The sequence below is a fragment of the Drosophila obscura genome, unplaced genomic scaffold, assembly GCF_018151105.1.
Source record: "Drosophila obscura isolate BZ-5 IFL unplaced genomic scaffold, ASM1815110v1 contig_58, whole genome shotgun sequence".
NCBI lineage: Eukaryota > Metazoa > Arthropoda > Insecta > Diptera > Drosophilidae > Drosophila > Drosophila obscura.
In genome coordinates, this window is record NW_024542848.1 from 1,511,909 (window position 1) to 1,538,266 (window position 26,358).

Below are 26,358 nucleotides of genomic sequence, written 5' to 3' on the forward strand. Positions count from 1 at the left end.
CGGAGAGGCAATTGTCATAGTCGAAGATTAGTTCTAAACTCTAATCAAACCTTGGACGACGTACACATCGTAAAAAAAAGTAATCGGTTAATTTTTAAAAATGTAAACCAACTCTGCCCAATCGTTCTCACGTGATGATGCACTATACATTTTTATCTCTCCAATAGTATATATATATAGCTAGTGCCAGCTCATACAAGAAGCCCTTTGCTATGTTTAACAGATATTTACCAATAGCCAAATCGGGCTGCCACAGATGAATTAACAATTTGTTTTTGCCCTGACCAATTTTTTTAGATCTTTTTTTTTAGGTTGGTTAAAATAAAAATTATTTATAAAAAGGGCACAAGCTCAATTGCGCTGGTAATGGTGTCAAATTCATGTCAATGCATCATTAAGTAATCTATTTTTTTCCTTTTGCAATTAAGATTTGTTTAGATGTATAAAAAGCCGTTTACTTTTCATTTCGGCGAGAATTTGTTGCCGTTTTGAAAACGGAAGTCTTGCGTTTTACGAGTGCGGGAGCGCCTGACTTTTCGTTTTGAGAAGTAAATCGCATTTTTTTTGTGATAGCGAAAACCGATGCCTACCTGATTACACTAGTCAACACGAAAATTAGGCTGTGGCCCAAAATGACTTTTTCTTATAGATTTCGGGGTTTAAAAATGTTTAACGAATTATGGTTTTTTTATGGTTTAGTTTTTTTTTTAAAGAAATTTTTAAAGTCTGGTATTTTTTAATGTTTTGTTTTTTCAGAGGTAGTGCTTCTATTTTTCACATAACTTAAGTATCTTATATCTGGTTGCATAGAACTTTGCAGTTCTGACAAAAAAAAGCTGAGAAATGCAGCTATAAATCGGACCCAGACACTTTGTATCTGCAGCTTAACGCCTGGAAGATATTAAGCTTTCAAATTCAAATTTCCTAATTTTTTGCGGTATTTTTTTTTTTTCGAAATTTTGACTTTAAAAATTAGTTAAAAGTCGAAAGAAAAATAATTCTTGGCATGCGTTTTTTGTTTTAGATAGACGCATTAATTAGGCGACCAGATATAAGATACTTAAGTTGTGTGAAAAATAGAAGCACTACCTCTGAAAAAAACCATGAAATAGTCTTTGTTATAATCAATACCTTTCCCGATGTAGTTAACATTTTCGTAGTGATCCAAAAAAATTCTATTCGTTCGTTAATTCTAAACGTAAGTCCAATGCATTTCCTCCATCCCTCCATTATCAAAACAAATCTGAATCTTCTGCTGCTGGTATTGCAAATTTATTTGCCACCTTCTTCCAATCAACGTACTCGTCACATATCTACCATGCATCTACTCCGTATCCCTACCATGTACCTTATGCCAACAGCATTTTTATACCCGTACTCAAAAAAGAGTTAAGGGGTATATTAGATTTGTGGTAAAAGTGGATGTGTGCAACGCAGAGAAGGAAACGTTTCCGACCCCATAAAGTATATATATTCTTGATCAGCATCAATAGCCGAGTCTATATAGCCATGTCCGTCTGTCCGTCCGTCCGTCTTGATGAGCGCCTGGATCTCAGAGACTATAAGAGCTAGAGAAACCAAATTTGGTTTCCAGACTCATGTGATATCACACTGCTACAAGTGTATTTCATAATTTCCCCCCGCCCCCTTCCGCCAACACAAAGGACGAAAATCTGTGGCAGGCACATTTTTTAAAGATACGAAAAAACTAATAACGCAGTATCGTAGAGAATGCCCATATCTACCAGATTGCCAAATCTGAATCAGATCGGATCATAATTATAGCCAGAATGAAGAAATTAATTTTCAGTTGCTTCACGGATTTTAGCAAGGCTTTCGACTCCGTGAACCATTCTTTGCTCATTTACAATCTTTCTTTAATTGGTTTCCCCACTAATCTTCTAATCTGGATTTCGTCATATCTTTCTAACCGCACACAACGTGTTTTGTTTACTAATGTGTTGTCGAATGTCGTTAATGTTATATCAGGAGTGCCACAAGGTAGTCCACTTTTGTTTATTTCTTGTCTGGACGTTGATATGCAATGACTGCACCATCAAGTGGCCCATGCGACACCAAGCCGAAGCCTGTTACGCGCGGAACCCAGGCAGAAACGCAGCCTTCCTCCCGCCCAACCGACCGAGGGGCGCTGCCGCATGACGCGCGACGCGTGTTACCGAACCGATCGCGAGCATGCAGGAAAGATAGGTGTTAGACTAAAATTCGAGGAAAATTAGAGCTAAACACAACTCAAAGAGCTAAGCATGCAAAGATAGCTAAAAAATATAACTAATTACGGGAAAGGTATGTTAGTATTAGTGATTTAAGAAGAGGAAGGGAATTAGTAGTTGATATTATGTGGTAAAGGGAATTGAAGTCCGAGCAAAGTACCCTAAATGGTTCGTGCAAGGAATAATTCGATCTACAAAGCGGAAGGAAAAGAGGAATGAAGTTTCTAGTGGATCTAATAGGAATCGTAAAGTTTATGCGGCTCAACAAGTCAGGGCTATCTACATCACCCTTGATCAGGTTGTGCATAAAAATCACACCAAGCATTTTTCTACGACTAACTAAGGTTGGAAGGTTTATTAAAAGCAATCTACGAGGATAAGATGGCAGTCTCACACCTGCATCCCAGTTAAGGCCACGCAGAGCAAAAAGTAAAAAGTTTTTCTGGACTGATTCTATACGGTCCTGGTGTACTTTGTACTGGGGGCACCATACACAAGAGCCGTATTCTAAAATCGGACGAACAAGCGAGATATAGAGAGTCTTCGTTATATAGGGGTCGTCAAATTCCTTTGACCACCTCTTTATAAACCCAAGCACACCCATGGCCTTATTTACCATGGTAGAAATGTGTTCAGAAAACTTCAACTTTGGGTCTAATTTAACACCAAGATCATCAACCAAGGTAATTCTCTCAAGAGAACCACCGCAGAGGCTATAAGGAGCCAATAGGGGGCTGGAGCGATGAAATGTCATTACTTTGCATTTCGAGGCATTTAGGTGTAACATATTTGCACAACACCATGATTGAAAGTTATTGAGATCGGATTGCAAGCGAGAGTGAAATGAAATGTCCTTATACTGGACACAAAGTTTAACATCATCCGCATACATGAGTACTCGAGAGTTTGTTAATACTGAAGGCAGATCATTAATAAAGAGTGTGAATAGTAGGGGGCCTAGATGGCTGCCCTGTGGTACTCCAGAAGTAACCTAAACAGGTGAAGAGAAGGAGTTTTTGAAGAGGACTCTTTGAGACCTAGAACAAAGGTAGCCATCTCAAGAGATTAGGCGGAAACCCTAAAAGGTCAAGTTTTTGTGCTAAAAGGGAATGGTTTACAGAATCAAATGCTTTACTAAAATCAGTGTAAATGACATCCGTCTGCAAGTTACCTTGAAAGCCTTTAATGATAAAAGAGGTAAACTCTAATAAATTTGTGGTCGTTGATCGTCGCCTTATAAATCCGTGCTGGAACGGAGATATAAGTGATTTGCAGAGATGTTGCAAGTGCGGAGTTAAAATTTTTTCAAACATTTTAGGAATAGCGGATAACTTAGATATACCCCTATAATTATTTGCATCAGACTTGCTACCTTTCTTATGGAGCGGAATAATAAAAGATTCCTTCCAGATGGGGGGAAGCATGAAGAGTTAATAGATAGGGTGAATAGTTTAAGCAAGGGTCCACACAGAGCGTCGGAACAGTACCTGAGTACACAGCCGGGAACTCCGTCGGGACCTGGTGAAAACACCGGCTAAACTAGTCGAAGATCATGAAGCAGTGAGCTTTCATTTAACAAGGGGCTGAAGATGCCATTCGACCTTGGTAAACTGTATGGATACGGCTGACCAGAGTAGCTTTCATGAGAATAGGTTGTTTGGAAAAATTTGGCAAAAAGATCGGCAATTGCCTGATCATTGTTTGCTGACATATTGAGAAAAGATAACGAGGATGGATGTACGGACGTTCTACGCTTACTATTTGTGAATGACCTTCCTCAAGTTATAACGTACTCCGCTACACTAATGCACGCTGACGATGTTAAAATCTATCTCTGATTGGTACCTGCACAAACGCCTTCAACTCGACCTAAACGAGTTGCAAATTTGGTGTTCAACAAATCTCCTCTTTCTGAACCTTTCTAAATGCAAACTTATGACTTTTTACCGTCGCGCTCCACATTTTGTCTCGTACGCTCTAGGAATTCATGCACTCGAACGAATTTCGAGTTCTAATGACCTTGGAGTTCTTTTCGAACATAGACTGTGTTTTAATAGCCATATAGCTGCAGCTGTAAATAAAGCTAAGGGTGTTCTAGCGTTTATAAAGCGTTGGTCCAAGGAGTTTGATGACCCGTATGTCACCAAAACACTGTACGACTCCTTGGTTCGTCCGATTTTGGAATATTTTTCTTGTGTGTGGAGTCCACACTACAATAAGCAACAGTGCATTCTCGAGTTTTAGACCTCCCTTCATTGCGCCATCGCAGAATTTGTAACGGCGTTATGTTTGTACACAAGCTCCTAGTTGGGTTTGTTGACTCAGAAGCACTTCTTGTCCTGCTTGACTTTTCTGTACCCCTTAGACCTACCCTATCCCCTGAATTATCCCTTAAAATTATAGCCAGTAAGATATACCTGTTCTTACAATCCACTAATTTTTAATTATTTCCTATATCCACTTTTTTTTCCTTTAATTTTAATCATAATGTATGTTAGCAGATAGTTGCTAGTCAATAAATAAATAAATAAATAAAAATAAATTAAAAAAATACCAGATTTAAAAAATTCTTAAAAAAAAATTAACATCATAAAAAAAATAAAGTACTACAAAAATTTTCAAATCCTGAAGTCTATCAGAAAAAGTCGTTTTGGTTCACAGCCTAAAGCCTAGTACTCAGATCGAAAAAAAACACCTCGCGAACAGAATCAGGGTTGATATTCGAATGAAACCGATAAGAAATGTTTTACGGCAAAAACTGTTTTCTAGGCTCTGTACGGAAGGCAGTACTCAGATCAAAAAACAAAAAAGTCGGTAAATACTGGAAAAGTATGTTTCGACCCACCTAGAAAGTTATATCAATTTGATATATTTTGCCAGCAAACACGAAGCAAACTATTGCAATTTCCCGCAACCTTCCAAAAGGTATTTTTTGTTCATTTTTTCCATATTTTAGGTTTGGTTAACGAATTTTAGCTCCAAAGTCTCTCCATAGATTTTAATGAGCGATACCTTGAACGACGCCAAATTAACGCACCTATACACAAAAAAATAGAGGACACAGGATATCGTTTTTTTTCGACTTTTCCTGAGTTTTTAAAGTCAAAATTTCGTAAAAAATACCGCACAAAGTGTTTGGGCTTAACTTCTAGCTGTTTTAACTATCTTTTTAAAATAGCAAAGTTCTTTACAACCAGACGTAAGATACTAAAGCTATGTAAAAAAACAAGCGCTACCTCTGAAAAAAGCTTAAAAAAAAATACCAGTTTTCAAAAATTCTTTTAAAAAAAGTTCTGCCATGAAAAAAAAAAAATATATCATCAAACCATTTCTAAGCCCCAAATCTTTAAGAAAAAGTTCGTTTTGTTCCTTGAGGAAAAATCGTGTTGACTAGTGTAGTCAGACACATTACCTTGCCAATAAAATATTGGGGAGCCCAGAATATGGCTGGGGAAGAGCGACCCCAGCTGAAGAAGTGCATTTTATTAACTTTCAACAAAACCAAGCAGCTGTCTGAGCAGAGTAACCGTTCGGAATGCAGTGCACACCTCTGGTCACACACTGGCTGCTCTAAGAATATATGACATTCGTTTGCTGGCAAATAAAAATTTCAATTTTGTTGAGTATTATTATATTATTATTATTTTTATTATTATTTTATATATTTATATTATTATTTTATATATTTATATTATTATTTTATATATTTATATTATTATTTTATATATTTATATTATTATTTTATATATTTATATTATTATTCTCTTTTATATATTATCAATTAATAATAATTATATATTATATTATTATTATTTATATTGTTATTTTATATTTTTATCACTTCGAACCAAACCAACATTTTTTTTTTATAGATTTTGGGCTTTAAAAATGGTTAAAAATAAATTCGTTTTTTTCTTCGGCAGATCTTTTTTATTTTTTTATTTTAAAAAACTGGTATTTTTTAAGATTTTTTTCGGAGGTATCTTACCTTCGTTTGTAAATCCGCACAAAAATCATCATTTTTGCATTTGAAAGCTTAATATTTCCCTAACGGTAAGATCAAACCACAAAGTGCTTGGGTCCAATTTCTGCATCAATTCGATTTTCAGAACGGCAAAGCTCCTTAAAACCAGATGTAACATACTTAAGTTATGTGAAAAAAAGAACCACTACCTCTAAAAAAAGCATAAACAAAAATACCAGTTTTAAAAAATTCTTCAAAAAAAGTTTTACCATAGAAAAAAAAACCATAGTACTTTAAACGAGAAGGAACGTGTGAGTGGCTTCTGGGGACGCGACTCTACTTATACCCGTACTCAGTCAGTATATACATTTTTGAGCTTATGATTTTCTAGAATTTTAGAATTAAAGCCTAGTACTCAGATCGAAAAACTGTTTGCCAGCAAACGAATGTCATATATTCTTAGAGCAGCCAGTGTGCGACCAGAGGTGTGCACTGAATTCCGAACGGTTACTTTGCTCAGACAGCTGCTTGGTTTTGTTGAAAGTTAATAAAATGCACTTCTTCGGCTGCGGCCGCTCTTCCCCAGCCATATCCTTGGCTCCCCAATATTTTATTGGCAAGGTAATGTGTCTGACTATCAGCAGCAGCAGATGGCGACGCATCCCGTGCCGGACACCGTGAAGAAAAAATGTTTTGAAAACAATATATGTTTTATATTTATGAAAATTAATATAAATAATAAATTATAATATTCATATAATTGTCATTCATTTAATACTGCATTAGCTAGGTTCTATTTATTCTTATTGCAATGTTTGCTTCGTGTTTGCTGGCAAATTATATCAAATTGATATCTTTTTCGAGGTGGGTCGAAACATACCAAAAAAACAAGCATATATTTCGGATAATTTTCCAGTATATACCATCCTTTTTGTTTTTTGATCTGAGTACTGCCTTCCGTACAGAGCCTAGAAAACAGTTTTTGCCGTAAAACATTTCTTATCGGTTTCATACGAATATCAACCCTGATTCTGTTCGCGAGGTGCTTTTTTCGATCTGAGTACTGTAAATGTTACATTTTAAATTTTTTTGATACATCTGTTACACTAGTCAACACGATTTTTCCTCAAGGAACAAAACGAACTTTTTCTTAAAGATTTGGGCCTTGGAAATGGTTTGATGATATATTTTTTTTTTCTATGGCAGAACTTTTTTTTAAAGAAATTTTGAAAACTGGTATTTTTTTTAAGCTTTTTTCAGAGGTAGCGCTTGTTTTTTTCACATAACTCTAGTATCTTATTGTTGTAAAGAGCTTTGCTATTTTGAGAAGATAATTAAAACAGCTAGAAGTTGAGCCCAAATACTTTGTGATTTCAGCTTACCGTCTGGGAAATATAAAGCATTGAAATGCAAAAATGATGATTTTTGTGCGGTATTTTTTACGAAATTTTGACTTTAAAAACTCAGGAAAAGAAGGAAAAAAAATGATATCCTGTGACCTCAATTTTTTGTGTATAGGTGCCTTAATTTGGCATCGTTTAAGGTATCGCTCATTAAAATCTATGGAGAGACTTTGGAGCTAAAATTCGTTAACCAATCCTAAAAAATTACAAATTTAACAAAAAATACATTTTGGAAGGTTGCGGGCCCAACTGCCAATTGGGAACAAAGCAAACGAAAAAGGGTTGTACATTTGGTACCTGATCGCGTTCCTTTGGTATGAAATGTTGTTGACAGTTCCTTTTTTCGTTATCTGAGGTAGGATACCTATTCAGGTCAAATGTTTCCTTTATATTCTCACAAGTGCAGGTCCACACAAATTGGATCTCGTCGCGTCTACCTAATCATAGTCATGGATATATAACTCTGTGCCTATAGTGTCTGTGCCTTAGTGTAGTTCTGACTTCCCTCAGAATACGATCGTCTGTTTACCAAAACATCTTACAATTAATTAAAATCAATTGTCATGGATACCTCTGGCCGATCATTTTCATGTGCTTTCCAAGCAGACTCATTTTGCTACATAATGTGGTAAGTAAGATTCCGGCTTATTAAAGGAAATCGTCAACATAACCCATTTCCGGACGCGTCATTTGGCACACGCACAATTTTATACGACGAAAGATCATATGTGCATTTGCCACGACATTTTTGGTTTATTCAAGGAAGTAAAGTTTAAAGGCTGTTTTGCTACATAATGGAAACCAAAAGCCGTCTGTTCCCATCGCACATGCTGTTAATATGAAGGAAACATATCAAACAATGGCTAAATTGTTTGAAAATATTAAATATAAAGAACACCAGTGGAAGGTCGCATGTGACTTAAAAGTCGTAGCCATGTTAACTGGATTGCAAGGTGGTTACACAAAATACTGCTGCTTCCTGTGTCTATGGGATAGTAGATCTAGAGAAAAGCATTACTCAAGAAAACTCTGGCCAAAACGGGAGGAACATACTTTGGAAAATTACAACATACAGAATTCAGCTCTCGTGAAGTTTAAAGACGTTTTTTTACCACCATTACACATTAAGCTGGGACTAATGAAAAATTTTGTTAAAGCACTGGATAAGGAAGGCGAATCAATGCGTTACCTAAAAGCTGTTTTTCCACTTCTATCGCTGGCAAAAGTGAAAGAAGGAGTATTTGATGGTCCCCAAATAAAAAAACAACTAAAAGATGATGGATTTCCAAATATGTTACCTAAGAATGAAAAAGCAGCTTGGAACTCATTCCGAATGGTAGTAACAAACTTTCTTGGAAACAGCAAGTCTGATGATTATGTTAATATCGTCCAAGAGCTAATTAAGAATTATAAAAAAATCGGGGCAAATATGTCACTAAAAGTCCATTTCCTGCAGTCCCACTTGGACTTTTTTCCGACAAACCTAGGCGACGTTAATGATGAACACGGAGACAGATAGATTTCATCAACAATTTAAATATATGGAACAACGTTATCAAGGTGTTAGGAATGATAACATGATGGGCGACTATGTGTGGAATCTCATAAGAGAATCTGGTTCGAATACAAAAGGAAGACAGCCAGAAAACTTAAATTATTTTAAAAAACGTTAACAAGCATTAGCAAACCAAATGTATCACTTATGTTTAAAAACTTGTAGCAACATAACACCAAATAAAAAAGTTTGTATATCCTTAGAATTGACTGAAAAGACTAAAAATTACTGATTGTTGTAATTTTGTCGAGTAGTGTTATCTGTTATCATTTAGATTTTAAATCTCCTCCGATAGAGTGCGCTCGCGTACATACCGAGGCAGAGTGTGCGAGCGAGAAAGAGAATGAGTAGCGGGCCTCTTGCTATAGGAGGCGGGGCAAACAACTGAAAATTAATTTTTTCACTCTGGCTATAATTATGATCCGATATGATATGAATCTCGTAGATATGGTCATTCTTTACGATACTGCGCTTTCAGTTTTATCGTTTCTTTAAAATTGTGATTGCCACAGATTTTTGTTCTTTGTGGGGCCGGAAGGGGGCGGGGCGAAATTTTAAAATACATTTGTAGGAGTGGGATATCATATGAGTCTGGAAACCAAATTTGGTTGCCCTAGCTCGTTGAGTCTCTGAGATCCAGGCGACAAACAAGACGGACGGACGGACAGACGGACAGACAGACATGGCTCTATCGACTCGGCTATTGATGCTGATCAATAATATATATACTTTATGAGGTCGGAAACGTTTCCATCTGTGCGTTACACACATCCACTGGTATTTGTGGTAATCTAATATACCTTTTGACTCTTTTTGAGTACGAGTATAAAAATTGTAAATCCCCAAATATATCAGAAACAGTTGGTTTGGTTCCTTGAGGAATGTAAAAGACCGATTTTGTCGAGTAGTATAATATATCCCTAAAATGATCGAGTACAGAGCATAAAAGGAAAATTGCAAAAAACATGCGTATTGCGTGGTCAACGTTTTTCGACACCGGAAAATGCGGATAAAAACAAGAGTCTTAGAAATTCTGCCTTCTGAGTGCCAAAAGTGTGTTTGAAACTAGGTATTCATCTTCATAGAGCAAATTTATAAAAGCAAATAAAAGCATTTTCAATAATATCTGTTAATTTTCACTGCTAGTCCAAAAAAATATAAAGATCCCCGTACAATATTATAATCTTACAAATCTAGCAAAATTGATCACAAACCTTGTCTGGAGGAGAAACATCTGTGATTTTTTTTTTTCAGTTGTTGCGGATAGGCTATAGTCTTCGCAATGATCATTATATGTGTTCCAATTATTAGAGGTATCATCCGCGTACTCGTCTTCGGTCGGTAAATTTGAGTTGTTGGAAGCTGTTGCTGAGGGGGCGGTATTTGGAGCCTGTTGTGGTTGATGCAGAAGTGATTTCTGTAGCTGCAGGGTATTACTACCATTTGCTTGCTGACGTTGACGCAGTTCCTTGTGCTGCTTTTGCAGTGTTAGTTGTTGTTGTTGGTGGTGGTGCTGTTTGGCTGTCTGTGCTGGCGTGGTCGTAGAGGCAATTGAATTTGTGGATGCATCTTCAGTTTCAGTCACGTCTATATTATTAAGTCTCGTGATGACTGGGGCTACGTCTTTGACAGTTTCCTTCCTCATCTGTTGAAGATGATTGTAGTTTATTGCTGCCTCTGACCCGTATAGACCGCGTATTCGAAGCTGTTCGGCACATCGAAGCAATTGGCCCAGACCGGCTTGCGTGACATTTACCTCTCCCTTATACATAAAATCTACAAGCGCCTGAATCTCCCAGAGCTTGATCTCTCCTGGTAAAATTATAACGGGATGCTTACAGGGATTTTCCGCCAGTATGGCTTCAAAGTATGTGGAACATGCGGCCAGCACTAGACGGTGACAATGCAACTGGTGACCTTCACAGGCCAGTGTTACATCGACAAACCTCTGTCCGGCTAAAAGCTGTGGAAAAGCGGCTCCAATACTACCAAGATGGCTGTTCCAGCGTACGCAAAATTCTTGAGAGACTGCGTTCATTTTGCTTAACCTCAACTCACTAAGCTATGCAGTTTGTGCTATATACCAAATTTGTATCCTTTTTTAACCTGTAACAAAATGAATATTAAATAATATTAAGTCCAGAGTTAAGCATAAACCGTGATAAAATCGGGGATCCACCTTATCCCCACATAATGGATACCACTAATACACCAACATATTACATTAGTGCAAACCAAAAATAACCTAAACCTGGACCTACACAACAAGTGCCCGTACTTATATTATATCTTAAAATGACTGACAATAATTCAATGGAACCTTTGGATTGGTACAAAAAAATAATTCAAAATCATAATATAACAGTACTAAGTTATAGGTACCAACAAAATTATGTCTGCTGCTTATCGCTAATAAAAAATTTTAATGAAAGTTACTTTCAAAATTTTCTTAACCTTAACTCAAACTTATTTATTTTAGGTGTTAAGAACTTAAAGAATAAGTCCACATTTGTTGAGTTCGAAACTGAATCTAATTTTTATACCCGATACTCAAAGGGGTATATTAAATTTGTGGTTAGATTGGATGAGTGTGACGCACAGAAGGAAACGTTTCTGACGTTTCTATATTATATATATTCTTGATCAGCATCAATAGCCGAGTCCATATAGCCTGTCTGTCTGTCCGTCCCGATGAGCGCCTAGATCTCAGAGACTATAAGAGCTAGAGCAAACAAATGTTGTTTCTAGACTCATGTGATATTACACTGATACAAGTGATACAACTTCGCCCCGCCCTATCAGCCCACACAAGGGACGAAAATCTGTGGCTTCCACAATTTTGAAGATACGAAAAAACCGAAAACAAATTATGGTAAAGAATGACCATATCTTGCCATAGACTATAGATTGTTGAATGTGGTTCAGATCGGATCATTATTATAGCTAGAATAAAGAAAAATGACTTAGTATTCCATAGTTGCTCCGGTGATAACACTACTCGACAAAATTAAACTTTTTATTTACCCTTCGAAACAAACCTACTTTTTTTGATAGACTTAGGGCTTTAAATTTTTTTTAAGAATTCTAATTTTTTTCTATGGCAGAACTTTCATTTAAAGAATTAAAAAAAATGTTCTTTCTTTTTTTCAGAGGTAGTGCTTTTTTACAAAACTTAAGTAACTTATATCTCGTTGTAATGCCATTTTTCGTTTTGAATTGCTAATAAATGCAACTTTAAATTGGACCTAAGCATTTTGTGGTTCAGCTTACCACCAGGGAAATATTAAACTTTCAAATGTTTATGATGATTGATGATTTTTGTGCGGTACGTTTTTTTTTAATTTGACTTTAAAAACTCAGGGAATGTCGAAAAAAATTGTAGCCTGTGTCCTTATATTTTTTGTGTATAGATGCATTAAAAAGGCGTCGTTTTAAGCATTGTTCATAGCAAAATTGGAATTAAATACCATACCAATTAAATATTTCCTGGTGATACATAAAATGCGGTACATTTACTCTAAAAAAAATCATACCGATGCACAGTGGGTGATGGTGCTGCCATAGGCCAAAAATAAAAAAAATTGATCTTAAAATTTTCAGAGCACATTCCAAACTTTATAATGCCATACTGATTTTGCTTAAGCCTAGTACTCAGATCCAAAAAAACAGCTCGAGAACAGAATCAGGGTTGATATTCGTCTGAAACCGATAAGAATTTTTTTCGGGCACAAACTGATTTCTAGGCTCTGTACGGAAGGCAGTACTCAGTTCAACAAAAAAAGGTCGGTAGGTAATAGAAGAGTATCCGAGGGTATTTGCTTGTATACGTTGATATGTTGCCAGCCCCTACCGAAAGATATCAATGTTCTTGTTCGGTCAACCTTTCCCTTAGTAGTGTCAAACACTCATAAGTACTCCCCTCTTATACTCACACTCTGCTCTCGTTTTCAAGTCAATCATCTCGCATCATGTTAACTAGATATTAAGCACTTACATTCTGTTATAAGCACAGTGGAAATTCATGCTACCAACGAACAGACGTGCGTATTGTCGATCAGCCAGTTTCGAGAAGTCTATCTGCAACTCACTATTGTGCACCCACCGCCCAGACTTGTACTCGTGTGTCCACAAAAACGCTTGTGGAATATACAGTTTTATCTTCTGCTAGCAAACACAAACGTAAACATTTCGAAATGAAAACAAAAAACCAAATGAAATATTTAAATAATGAAGACAAATAGAATCTAATTGAGGCAGCTATATGAAGGACAAATATATAGATATTATAATTGATTATTTTTATTCATTTTTATGAATTCAAAACAAATATTGTTTTGAAAACATGTTTTCTTCATGGTCGGCGGCGGTTGCACTGGAGGCGTCGCCATCTGCTGCATCTGCTGCTACTGATAGCCAGACACATTCGTTTGGCAATAAAATATTGGGAAGGCCAGGATATGCATGGAGAGGAGCGGCCCCAGCCGAAGAAGTGCATTTCATTAACTTGGTTTACTTTAACCAAAACCAAGCAGCTGTCAGAGCAGTGTCACCGTACAGAATGCAGTGCACACCTCTGGTAACACCACTGGGCGCTAGAAGAATGTATGACATATTTTTACTAGCAAACAGTTTTTGGATCTGAGTACTAGGTTTTACATTTTAACAGTATTTTCTAAAAATACCATCGAAAGTGTGAAAATGTTCCTTTAAGACATGTATACACTAAATTAAATGTGTATGTACGTACATTTTTGTGCAAATGACGTCGACTTTGCAACTTTGTCAATAAATTCCTTTTTTTTCATAGGACTTTTCTATATATATTTCATTCTTTTTATATATATTTTTACATATATTGAAAGAATTGGTATGTGTTTATACATATGTAATTTTGGCCTCCTCGTGGTGTTCCCTGGGTACCGATATTAAATCGGGAGCCAATATGAGCGGCGACTTTATGTATATGTAAATATATAAGCCAATTCTATGCACATGTAAGGTAACCCATATACATACATATGTTTGTAGGTATATGTATATTCATTGATTACACTAGTCAACACGACAATTAGGCTGTGGCCCAAAATTACTTTTTCCTATAGATTTCGGGGTTTAAAAATGTTTAACGAATTATGGTTTTTTTTATGGTTTAGTTTTTTTTTTAAGAATTTTTTAAAGTCTGGTATTTAAAAATTTTTTTTTCATTTTTAGTTTTAGATAGACGCATTAATTTGGCGTCGTTTAAGGTATTGTTCATTAAAATCTATGGATAAACGGTGGAGCTAAAATTCGTTCACCAAACCTCAAAAATTAAAAAATAGACAAAAAATACTTTTTGGAAGGTTGCGGGCCCAACTGCCAATTGAAAACAAAGCAAACGAAAGGGGTTGCATATTTGGTACCTGAACGTGTTCCTTTGGCATTGGACCAGCAACGGTATTTTTCAGGTAAAATTAGGTTTGAGTCGTTTTGGTCAACCGGCTGCAAGTTGACCGTTTACCCATAGATTTGCACTAGTGAAACATCTACCCTGATCGGCAATGATTCGGGTCGGAACCCCAAACAAAGAAATGGATGATTTCATAGCCGTCACACAGCTCTCGTGTGAAGAAACCAATAATATTGATAAACTTTATCAAGCGTTTTCCTCCAACCTAAGTGCATAATTGATTCATGAACTTGATTTATTACTGACCATCTAAATGCACGTGGTACTAGGGGCAAACAACGCGTTCTATTATTTCTTTGAATTTTGCGAAACAACACACCCTTTCTTAATTCGTATGTCTTTGTCAAATCTTCAGCAGCTCACTGTCATTAAGTTTGTTAACAATATCAATCAGATCTGAATCAAGTCGCTGCTCAGCTAAGAGCCAATCGTTGGAAATCTCTGTCAGTCTCACTAGTTTTTCAGGAATTTTACATTTTATAGAATCGGGTTTTGCATGAATTAGATTTCTTGACAAAAAATCAACATGGGCCATACGATTGCCTTCCCTATACTGTATATCGAAGCTAAAGGACTGTACATAAGCCTACCTACATAAGCCTAGCACGGCAGCGGCCGCTCTTTCATTTTATCTCGCCTTCTTCGCTTTGTTGTTGCAGTTGCAGCATCTAAGCTGGTCTCTCGCGTTCCCTATGACGTTCGTGCTCGGCTAAGCATCTGCCCCGATCTGCTCTCCATTCATCGCTCGTTTTCGCTCTCTTTAACACTTGCTGCATAGGGCGCTGGCAAGTCGGCCCATTTGCACTTGTAGCTAGTAGAGAGATAATCTTCGTATCAATCGCATCGCTTTATCATATCGGTCATACTAACGCCTACTTTACATTACCAATACAAAATAAATTGTACATTCCCCATTGAAACGCTAGACTTTTTTCTTAAAATCAAACGAGTTTCAACGGCTATTAAAAACTCTTAATATCCAAACAGATTTCCTTCACTGATGTAAGAGAATAGAGTGGCTTCATCATTTTTGAAAATCCAGGCACAAATTTACGAAAATATGAAGCCAAACCGATGAATTGTCTCAAGCTACTAACTGATTCTCATATCCCAAATAATGAACAGCAGTTTTAAGAAAACTACACTTTGAAATGTTGAACAAGAATCCAGCCGTATTCAAAATATCCAGAACAATTTTTAATCTCTCCAGACCCAACTCAAAGGTATGGACACATTATAGACACCACCATAATATCATCCATGTAAACAATAACGTATGACTGAGCTTAGGCACCAGGTGCATTCATGACGCTACGCTAAAAAACGGATGGTGCATTTTTCAAACCAAACGGCATTTTCAAAAACTCGTATTGACCTTCTGGCGTTACAAACGCAGTGTATTCTACCGAATCAGGGTGCATTGATATTTGATGATATCCGCTAGCCATGTCTAAACAAGTAAAATAATTAGCTCCACATAGTCTGGCAATCTGGTCATCGATGAGCGGCAAGGGGTATTTTTCAGAAACCATGTTTGAGTTTAGCTCTCGATAACACTACTCGACAAAATCGAACTTTTTTTTTCCTCAAGGATCCAAACCGACTTTTCTGATAGATATGGGACTTTAAGAATTAGTGTTTTTTTTCTATGGCAGAACTTTTTTTTGAAGAATTTTTGAAGTCTGGTATTTTTTTTAAAGCTTTTTTCAGAGGCAGCGCTTGTTTTTTTTCATATAACTCTAGTATCTTACGTCTGGTTGTAAAGAACTTTGCTATTTTGAAAAGCTAATAGAAACAGCTAGAAGTTGAGCCCAAACACTTTGTGATTTCAGCTTACCGTCTGGGAAATATAAAGCATTGAAATGCAAAAACGATGATTTTTGTGCGGTATTTTTTACGAAATTTTGACTTTAAAAACTCAGAAAAAGTCGAACCAAATGTACAGCCCTTTTGGTACCTGATCGCGTTCCTTTGTTCCCAATGGGCAGTTGGGCTCGCAACCTTCCAAAAGGTATTTTTTGTTCATTTTTTCCATATTTTAGGTTTGGTTAACGAATTTTAGCTCCAAAGTCTCTCCATAGATTTTAATGAGCGATACCTTAAGCGACGAAATTAATGCACCTATACACAAAAAAATAGAGAACACAGGATATAATTTTTTTTCGACTTTTCCTGAGTTTTTAAAGTCAGAATTTCGTAAGAAATACCGCACAAAAATCATAATTTTTGCATTTCAATGCTTTATATTTCCCAGACGGTGGCTGAAATCACAAAGTGTTTGGGCTCAACTTCTAGCTGTTTCAATTATCTTTTCAAAATAGCAAAGTTCTTTAAAACCAGACGTAAGATACTAGAGTTATGTGAAAAAAACAAGCGCTACCTCTGAAAAAAGGTTAAAAAAAAAATAATAGTTTTCAAAAATTCTTTAAAAAAAAGTTCTGCCATAGAAAAAAACAAATATCATCAAACCATTTCTAAGCCCCAAATCTTTAAGAAAAAGTTCGTTTTGTTCCTTAAGGAAAAATCGTGTTGACTAGTGTAATCGACACAAATTCGGTCCGAACTTTTTTTTTCTTTTTTCAAGCAAAATAGGGCTAGCGTACGGAGAACAGCTGGGTCTAATGATGTTACATTTTATTAATTCACTTATCTGAGACCGAACCGTTAGCTTTTCTTCAGGGCTGAGTCTATACGGTCGCCGCTGCACGGTTTTGTTTGAGTCTATTAATCGTAATTTCATTTCACCAGTACTAACAAAAGAGCAAGGCGTTCCGTCAATGAAAGCTGCAGAATATTGTTCAAGTAATTTAATCAACTTTTCTTTGTCATTATCAATCAGGTCAGTATTAACATTAAATAGACTAATTGGCATTTCATAAGCTGCACAAATATTAACAGATTTGGGTTTCAAGGTTTCAAATTAATCGAATGAAAGTAAAACATTAAGACCTTGCTTAAGAATTTCTCGTCCAATTACAATATCATTCTGCAATTCTATATCTTGTACAGAATGAAACAATATTTCAAGGACATTTTCATTAATTACAACAGTGCTTAAGATTTGCAATGTGCTGTATATACCAGCATCGCCAATACCCTTTAACATTACAATGTTATTGATGCGTTTCCCCGATACATTTTTACCAATACTCCATCTCATAAACGAGCATTCAGCGCCAGAGTCAAAACAAATTGGAAAGTTCGGACCTCGCTGTGTCATACTTCCTTTAGGCTCTGACACAAAGCACTGATTGATACTCTTCTGCTGAAATGCTTCTGATTTGGTAACGGTCGCCTCCTTGGAACACACTATTGGGAGTCGTCAGCGCCCACTGCCTCAGGATTAAATTTTGGAAGCGTGACGCCAGTCTTTTGTGTAGTCGTTGCCTGCATAGCTTTGGCCAGCTCCATAACAACACGCAACTGCTCCACAGATATAGCAGGAGTTAACACAGATCCCACTTCTGATGTTGGATTAATATTTTCCTGGGTTGGATCTGCCATTTTAACTAGGGTTCTACGTCAATAGAGAATTACTCCGCTTGGCTCGTGGTGTGGGCAAACTCTCTAACGCAACTACTTTCTCGGTATTGCAAATCAGAGCTCCGAGATTACGTTACGCAATTTCCCTTTGTCTCTATATCTGCCTCCCTCACACTCATCACCGCAGAGGAACACGCTCGACGTGCGTCCCTTTCTCTCGCTCCTTTTATCATCTACGAGCGAGTTTCTAAGAATACACTCGCTAATGAACACCTGGCCGACATAGAAACAACTGCAACTCGGCCAAGGAGATGAAACATACGACAAAGAGCGAAGTACAAAGGAAACAGTGATAATACACTGAGAACAATCAAAAAGGGGATTCGTAGGCACCCGACAGACCAAAATACACTGGGAATATTAATATGATCCGACATATACATATATATTCTTAATCAGCATCAGTAGCCGAATCGATATAGCTGTCTGTCCGTCTTGTTTGTCGACTAGTTCTCAGAGACTATAAAAGCTAGAGCAACCAAATTTTATTTCCACACTCATGTGATATCAAACTGCTACAAGAGTATTTCTAAATTTCGCCTCTACCCCTTCCACAAAAGCAAAGAACCAAAAGCTGTGCATACACAACTTTGAAGATACGAGAAAACCAAAGCGTAAAAAATAAACATATCTACCAGAATGCCGAATCTGTTTTAAATCGGATCATTATTATAGCCATAATGAAGAAGTTTTGCCGTGGCTACCCTCTTCCAGCTCTTAACATTCTCTCTCTCGCTAACACTCATTTTTATGCGTGCAGCGCGCGCCCTCTGACGGAGGAGATGTGTAATCTACATTGTAGAAGAAAATAACTGATGTAGAAAAAAATTTACTTATAAAATATTTTAATATATATATATTTTATAAATATTTTTCATCAATAAAAGTTTTACTAAGCTGTTATCATTTTTGGCTTAAAAATCCACATTAAATATGGTAGAAAGTCATGACAGACATTTGAATGTGTTATGAATAGTATGCAGCACCGCGGAATCGAAAAATTCCTGTCAATTCCTGTGGCAGGAAATTTTTGTATACGTTTTTCTGGCGTGTGTATCCAGCAACATGAGCGGAATCCACAGATTTATATCGATAGGTGCCTATCGGGACAGTGTGTGGACTGAGATAATCCTGACACCCAGCGCAAAACCAAAGAGATGCAAATTCTTCCTTTTTTCATTGCAACTATATGCCACCAACACAATCACTTCATCGTCAGAGTGCATTTTTATACCCGTACTCAAAAAAGAGTTAAGGGGTATATTAGATTTGTGGTAAAAGTGGATGTGTGTAACGCAGAGAAGGAAACGTTTCCGACCCCATAAAGTATATATTTTCTTGATCAGCATCAATAGCCGAGTCGATATAGCCATGTCTGTCCGTCTGTCTGTCTGTCTGTCTGTCTGTCTGTCTGTCCGTCTTGTTGAGCGCCTAGATCTCAGAGACTATAAGAGCTAGAGAAACCAAATTTGGTTTCCAGATTCATGTGATATCACACTGCTACAAGTGTATTTCAAAATTTCGCCCCGCCCCCTTCCGCCCACACAAAGAACGAAAATCTGTGGCAGGCACATTTTTAAAGATACGATAAAACTAAAAACGCATTCTACCAGACTGCCGAATCTGAATAAGATCGGATCATAATTATAGCCAGAATGAAGAAATTAATTTTCAGTAGCTTCCCCTGCCCCCTCCCGCAAAACGAAAACGCAACTCATTTTCCTTCTCGCTCGCACACTCTGCCGCGTTCAGTGCGCGAGCAACCCCTAGCGGAGGAGATGTAGAATCTAAATGGAAAATGTACAATCTACATGTTAGATGTAGAATAAACATTGTATATGTAGATGTAGATAGCAGATGTAGCAAAAAAATGTAAAATTTTTTTTCTAAAATTCTAAAAAATCATAAGCTCAAAAATGTATATACTGACTGAGTACGGGTATAAGTAGAGTCGTGTCCCCAGAAACGACTCACACGTTCCTTCTCGTTTTTTTTTTTCATTTCTTAATTTTAATAGAATTTCAAAATTGGCACTGCTTACAACACACAGCTGATTCATCAACCGGAACAAATAGAAAATGTCTGGCAGGAATTTCCCGCGATTCTGGAGACAAGCCTTTAATTTAAATTTTCTTCTGAGATGAAGTTTTCATTTATCGATTCTAAACATGGACGTAAAGCCTTGTACTCAAACGCGCTAAAATTTGCCGTCGACCGAATCAGGGATGATATTCGTATGGAAACGATAAGAAATCATCAGTTTTTCGGTCGACCGAAAATTTCGCAGTTCCTTCAAAAGGCCATTCGATACATACTAGAAAAGCAACCGATGGTCTTTTCCCATCTCGAACGGAACATATAAATATTCTATCTTTCGTCATCCACAAGGCACATACACACACACCCACAGTAAAACAGTAAAAGTAAACAAGTGCAAGCCAGCTACAAAAGTGCAATAATGAAAACAAATTAAATTTAATCAAGGCAGTCGAATGAATACCGAATATATGGATATTATTACTTATTAATCTTAAACTCGGTACTCATTTTAATCATATAAAAGGAAATAAAAAGCATGTTGATTGCATTTCTGTCCCGCATGTTCGGATTTATCCAATATTGCGGTTTGCATTGTCGTCCTCCATCTTCACATCGCCCTCATTTCTGCTTGCTTTAATGAAAATTTTAAATTTAAACAGATTTCCGTTCGTAAGCAAACCCAAAACAGTATAAACGTAGAGAATACACGTTGCCCACTTTGGTCACACTGGGCACCGAACCGAATATATAGAACTTTCGGTCGACGGAAAAATTAGCGCGTCTAAGTACTAGGCTTTAAAAGAAAAAGTTATAAGAAGTTTTATACCAGAAAATACTTTACTTTTTAATGCAAATGACTATTGGGTCCTAATCAGGCTAAAAGTCACCTCGACCAGAAACATAAATAGCAGCCCTCGTATACTCCTTTAATATTTTTGGTGCCAAAATAAAAACAAAATTCTGTCAACTTAATGCTAAGGAATCCGATTATGATCTCTTTTGTGAATTTGTTTACTCTTTGTACTGTTAAGCGCCAAATTTACTCCTGTTATAGCCTTTTCACTTTGGGCCCGTTTCCTATCGATATCGGAATAGACGCAATGAAGCAGAAAAGGCGTTCACATTGTCAGACGTGCGTCTTGAATTTTGATTTGGGTGCTTGATGACAAGGAAATTAAACAAATTATGGGAAATCAACAGAATTATGCAAGACGACAAGAAAATGGACGAAAGAGAATTGATTCTCATATTTAATTATTATTTTGCGACATTTCTTTGTAGAGTTTGTGGTAGTTCTTCAAATTATGAAAACCATCGATGTTCGTCTCCGTCAGTGTCTTAATGGCATCAGGGGGTCACAAAAATGTTGTATGTTAATAATAAACCATTTTCAAGTATTTTATTTAATGATTTTATGTATAGTTTTACCTTTTGGCACAACCATACATTTTTAGCTGCAAAATTAGATCATCAGCAACTATCTGCTAATATAAACTATGATTTAAAATAAAGGAAAAAAGGGGATATAAGAAATAATTAATAACTAGAGGATTGTAGGTACAGGTACAGTTGTGTTCAATGAAATAGTAGTGCCGCACCTCATCACTTTCAAAACCCTTTTTGAGATATTTCTAGTCTTTCAAATTGAACAAGTGATACCTTGACGGAAAGCCTGGAATGTAAGCATTAGAAACTTGAAGAAACCCCATTACATTTGCATTCTATCTTCTTGTTATTTATGACTTTAGACAACTACCCATGATATCTGCTGTTCAATGAAATAGTAGTGCTGGGTTAAATTAATTTTTAAAAATGAAAAAGCAAAGCAATTTTTTTTAAATAAGTCACCATCCGTAAGTTCAATTTGGTTATTGAATAATTTGATGAAAGAAAGTTTTGGACATAGCGGTACTTTTGATTTTGAGGCGTTGAAGAAATCATTGTTCGGTCCAGAAGAGGAGACCTAAGAGTTAGACTAAAAACTTAAGGCAGGAGGCATAATGGGATTGAAAACTAAGTTGTAGGCACTCTCACTATTGTATTTAACTCAATTAACTAAAAGAAGTAGACTGGAAATCGATTTTTTATGCGAAAAAATTATTTTTTAGAGGATGGTCGGCGATGGTCGAAGGCAAGACCAGGCCTTTAATATCCTCAAAAATTATGAAAAAAATTGTAAGTCGCTCTGTCAGTGATGTGACGGTTCTTAGACGGTTGATTACACATTATTTGAATGCAAGAAGTCCCAGAAAGCTCCGCGTTTGGGTCTGAGAGTACATGGGTGCACGACTTCAGTTTGGAAAAACGCATGTGGAATGGCCTGTGTCACAGTGACAAAAATACTTTTGACTAAAGATAGTAAAGTTGTATTATATGTTAAGATAAACTCAAAAGATTATGTTTGGCATTCACAGAAATCCGATTACCACCTAAAATCATGAAAAAATTAGCATTGGGCGTGCTAGCTGAGCCCTATGGGGCCCAGCTCTTATAAGCTAGTACTTTCTAGCCTGGCGTTTGAGTATAGTGTGGTTTTGAGCGAAACTGTGTATGTAGGTATACTTTAGAATACATTACATTCATATTACAGTTTAAAAATTCATGTTAACAGGATCTTTTAACAGGATAATGACTTAAAATGCTCAGAAAAGCTCGCTAGGAATTTATTTTTATCGGAAAAGATCGACGTTTTTCCATGGCCAACTGTCCAACTGGATATAAATCTCATCGAAATCTTATGCTGGAATACCAAATACATTGTTGCAACTGCAAATCCGTGAACCAGAGCCAAGTTTTAGCAAGTGGTTCATGGATTATTGTCTCAAATCCTATTGAAGCGTTGGCAAGAGATTAATGACCCATAGCCGGCCGGTGCAAGTTCGCAATGAAAACCAAATTAATAAAAAACTAAATATTAAAGCTCAAGAAACATGAAGAACATGAAATATATGTTTTTATTTGAGTTTCGTTGTTTTTTAATTTTCTAAAAAAACACTACTATTTCATTGAACAGCATATTTTATGGGTATTCGGCTTATGTCATGTAAAACTAGAAAATGGAACTGAAATGTATGGATATTTCTTCGGTTTTCTAATGCTAACAGTCCAGTCTATTTAAAAAGGTATCATTTGTTCAATTTGGATAACTGGAAGTGTCTCAAAAAGAGTTTTGAAAGTGATGAGGTGCGGCACTACTATTTCATTGAACACAACTGTATATCTTACTGGCTATAATTATTAAGCATAATTCAGGGGATAGGGTATGATAAAGATTATTATAATTAGAGCATAAAATTCGAAAAGGGTCGTGTTGAGCGTAATTAGTTGCAGCCTTGATTGATAAGGTGGCAAGATTCTATCCGAGTCCCAGTTTAAATTACGTAAAGCAAAAATTGTTTTTAGACCGATTCGAGAATGGACTGTTGCTCCTTGTACTGTGGACATAGTGTTTTGGTGACATATGGGTCGTCAAATTCCTTGAACCAACGCTTTCTTAGTGCTGATAATTGCGCTGATAGTCAGAAAAGTGCAAAAATGTGCTGTTAAGCGCAAAAGCAATTGAATATTTCGAATAGACGCACATGCATCATAGAGCGAAGCAACTTTTTGACACCACTAGGGACCCATGCTTAACCTAAGTAAAAAAAAACTGCGTCTCCAGCAAGACGCAAAGAAGCATGCAGCCCCAGTGTAAACAGCCTATTATACCCACGCGGTAGTGCCATCTCGTACAAAAATGCCTCTGTCAACAGAGATTTATCGATAGCCAAATCGGGCTGAAACAGCTGTTAAGATGAATTCACTTTTTTTTACCTGATCAATTTTTTCAGAGCTAATTTTGAGGTTGATTTAAAAAAAAATATTTATAAAAAGGCCACAAGATCAATTGAACTGGAAATGGTGTCTAATTCATGTCAATCATCTATTTTTTCCTTTTGCAAGTGCCTGACTTTTCGTTTTGAAAAATCACATTTTTGTTGTGAAAGCCGGTAACTGCCTAATTATTACAGATTTACAAGTTTTTTATAGAAATAGACACTTGGATGAAGGCTTATTTTTGTGTCGCGGAGTGTAGTGTGGTAAGCTTAATGAAAACGAAAGGGCTTAAGCAAAATTCGAGCATTCAACTACATACATATGTAGGTACATTCATACATATGTAAATAAATTAAATGCATCCATAAAAAAAAAATTTCATACATATGCATCTGTATGTTCACATGCATATAAATGCTTTTAAAATAGAGAGAAATACATATCTAAATAGATATTTAGTTGGCGTAAGAGCAAGTATTTTATGATTAAATTTGTTTTGAAGGAGCAGAAAGCCGCAACCAACAGCAACACTACATATATGCACAAGTATGAGCATAGACATATGAATATGAGACAAAAATATACATATGTGTGTATGTTCATACACACACATAAATATCACAAGTATTACCAAGCACAACAAAAATAAAATAAGAGACAGTATACAATTTGAGGCTATGTCAATGTTTACAGTTCGAGTCGTGGGTAAACTCGGCACTAGGAAATAAAATATATAGTTTTGCACATACATATATACATACGTACATGTAAGTTAATAATAGCAATATTTATATATTAATCCATAGATCCATAATTATAGATTTTTTTGTGGTTTCTAGCTTTTCACTTAATATCAAGGATGTAGCAATGAAAAACAGCTACATATCATATTGATCATCTATGTATAATGAATGTAAATACCATTTGCATTTATTAAAAATAAACAAATTCATACCTGGATGCAAGGAGTTTTAAGTTTTGCGTTGAGTTTATGCAAGATTGCTGGCGTTTAGTTTGTAGAAAGATAAAGTGACGCTTTGTGTTGGCTGATGCAGACCTCCCCTACGTGCTGTGGTATGGTATCCTGTGCGCGTGAGCTAGCGTCAAGGAAGTACTTTTGTTTAACAAACTTGCTACACAATCTGAAGCACTCACATACACAAAAAAAAAACCTTATGTATTGATTTTTCACAATAACTAAACCAGCACGTCACATAAATAAAATTTTTTTAATGTGTTCAAGTTATTGGAATGCACCCAACGCGCGTTTTTTTCATCTGCTTAAACTTTTTTTATTTTGTACCAATCTAGCCTAGCATTTCTAATCTAAAGAGAACAATTTGTTTGTTAATTGTTCATATGCCCGGGTCGGTATTATCTAAATGAGCATATATTTACCCCTTCGATTTTCTTTTTAAATTTAAATTAAATTGATATTAGATTGCCTATAGTGCTGCCAACTTTATTTTTAACCAGCATAATTTGAAAAAGGCGTTAGGAAATATAGTCGATGCAATATTTCTCGCAATTTCGTTGCAAAACTAAGCGATTGAACTATTCGATATAAATAGTCAAGAGATTCTATTAGCTACTTATCGCTGCCGATGAATTGTATTCTATTCTCTTCATATTCTGGCTTATCAACCAGGGCAACCGTTTAAATATATTATATACTTCTTCGGATATTTTGAAGTCGAAATTGAGTTCAAAGTATATTTACGGTATATGTATGTATATGTAAATAATATATAAAATATATATTTATATATATATATATATAATAAATTGCATCCTTTTCAGAGGTTTATTATCGAAACTTCCATACATTCTCTCAATGTTGGGACTTGCTCGCCTTTTCGCGAGGCATTGGGCTGGATCACCAGGACAACTTGATCAGCGATGATGATCTCATCCATCATGTTTTGAGTTCTGGTAAACGCTTATGATCCATACTTTACTATCGCGACGTTGCCAATACAATCGGCTTAGAACCTATCGATATTGGCTTAGGAGATTCGCGAATCGAAACAAAAAACAGTAACAGTCAAATTTTAATATTTTTTGTAAATCAGAAGTATCAGCCAATTTCATGATTTTTTATTAATATGGTTATATATATTTTTCTTTAAGCCTAGTACTCAGATCGAAAAAAACACCTAGCGAACAGAATCAGGGTTGATATTCGTATGAAACCGATAAGAAATGTTTTACGGCAAAAACTGTTTTCTAGGCTCTGTACGGAAGGCAGTACTCAGATCAAAAAACAAAAAGATCGGTATATACTGGAAAAGTATCAGAAGTATTTGCTTGTTTTTTTGGTATGTTTCGACCCACCTCGAAAAAGATATCAATTTGAT

At 36.1% G+C, this 26,358-nt stretch overlaps 1 protein-coding gene and 1 long non-coding RNA gene across 4 annotated transcripts in view; one reads left to right on the plus strand and one right to left on the minus strand.

Moving 5' to 3' along the window:
- The window catches only part of LOC111080367 (protein tramtrack, beta isoform), a 70,818-nt gene extending 45,326 nt beyond the window's left edge, over positions 1-25,492 (minus strand). The window contains exons 1-2 of one of the 3 annotated variants that reach the window (XM_022375947.2): positions 24,957-25,492; positions 10,368-11,259 (exon numbers count right to left, since the gene is read on the minus strand). In XM_022375947.2, coding sequence (XP_022231639.1) covers positions 10,368-11,191 — 824 coding nt within the window. In that variant the 5' untranslated portion in view covers positions 11,192-11,259; positions 24,957-25,492. The remainder of the gene's footprint in view (positions 1-10,367; positions 11,260-24,956) is intronic. The other 2 variants (XM_022375948.2, XM_041595347.1) reach the window with 2 other exon arrangements.
- Positions 24,379-25,247, plus strand: LOC121404930. The gene is made up of 2 exons (XR_005968288.1): positions 24,379-24,768; positions 24,841-25,247. It is a non-coding gene; the product is annotated as an uncharacterized LOC121404930 (long non-coding RNA).
- Positions 25,493-26,358: the final 866 nt, after the last annotated feature.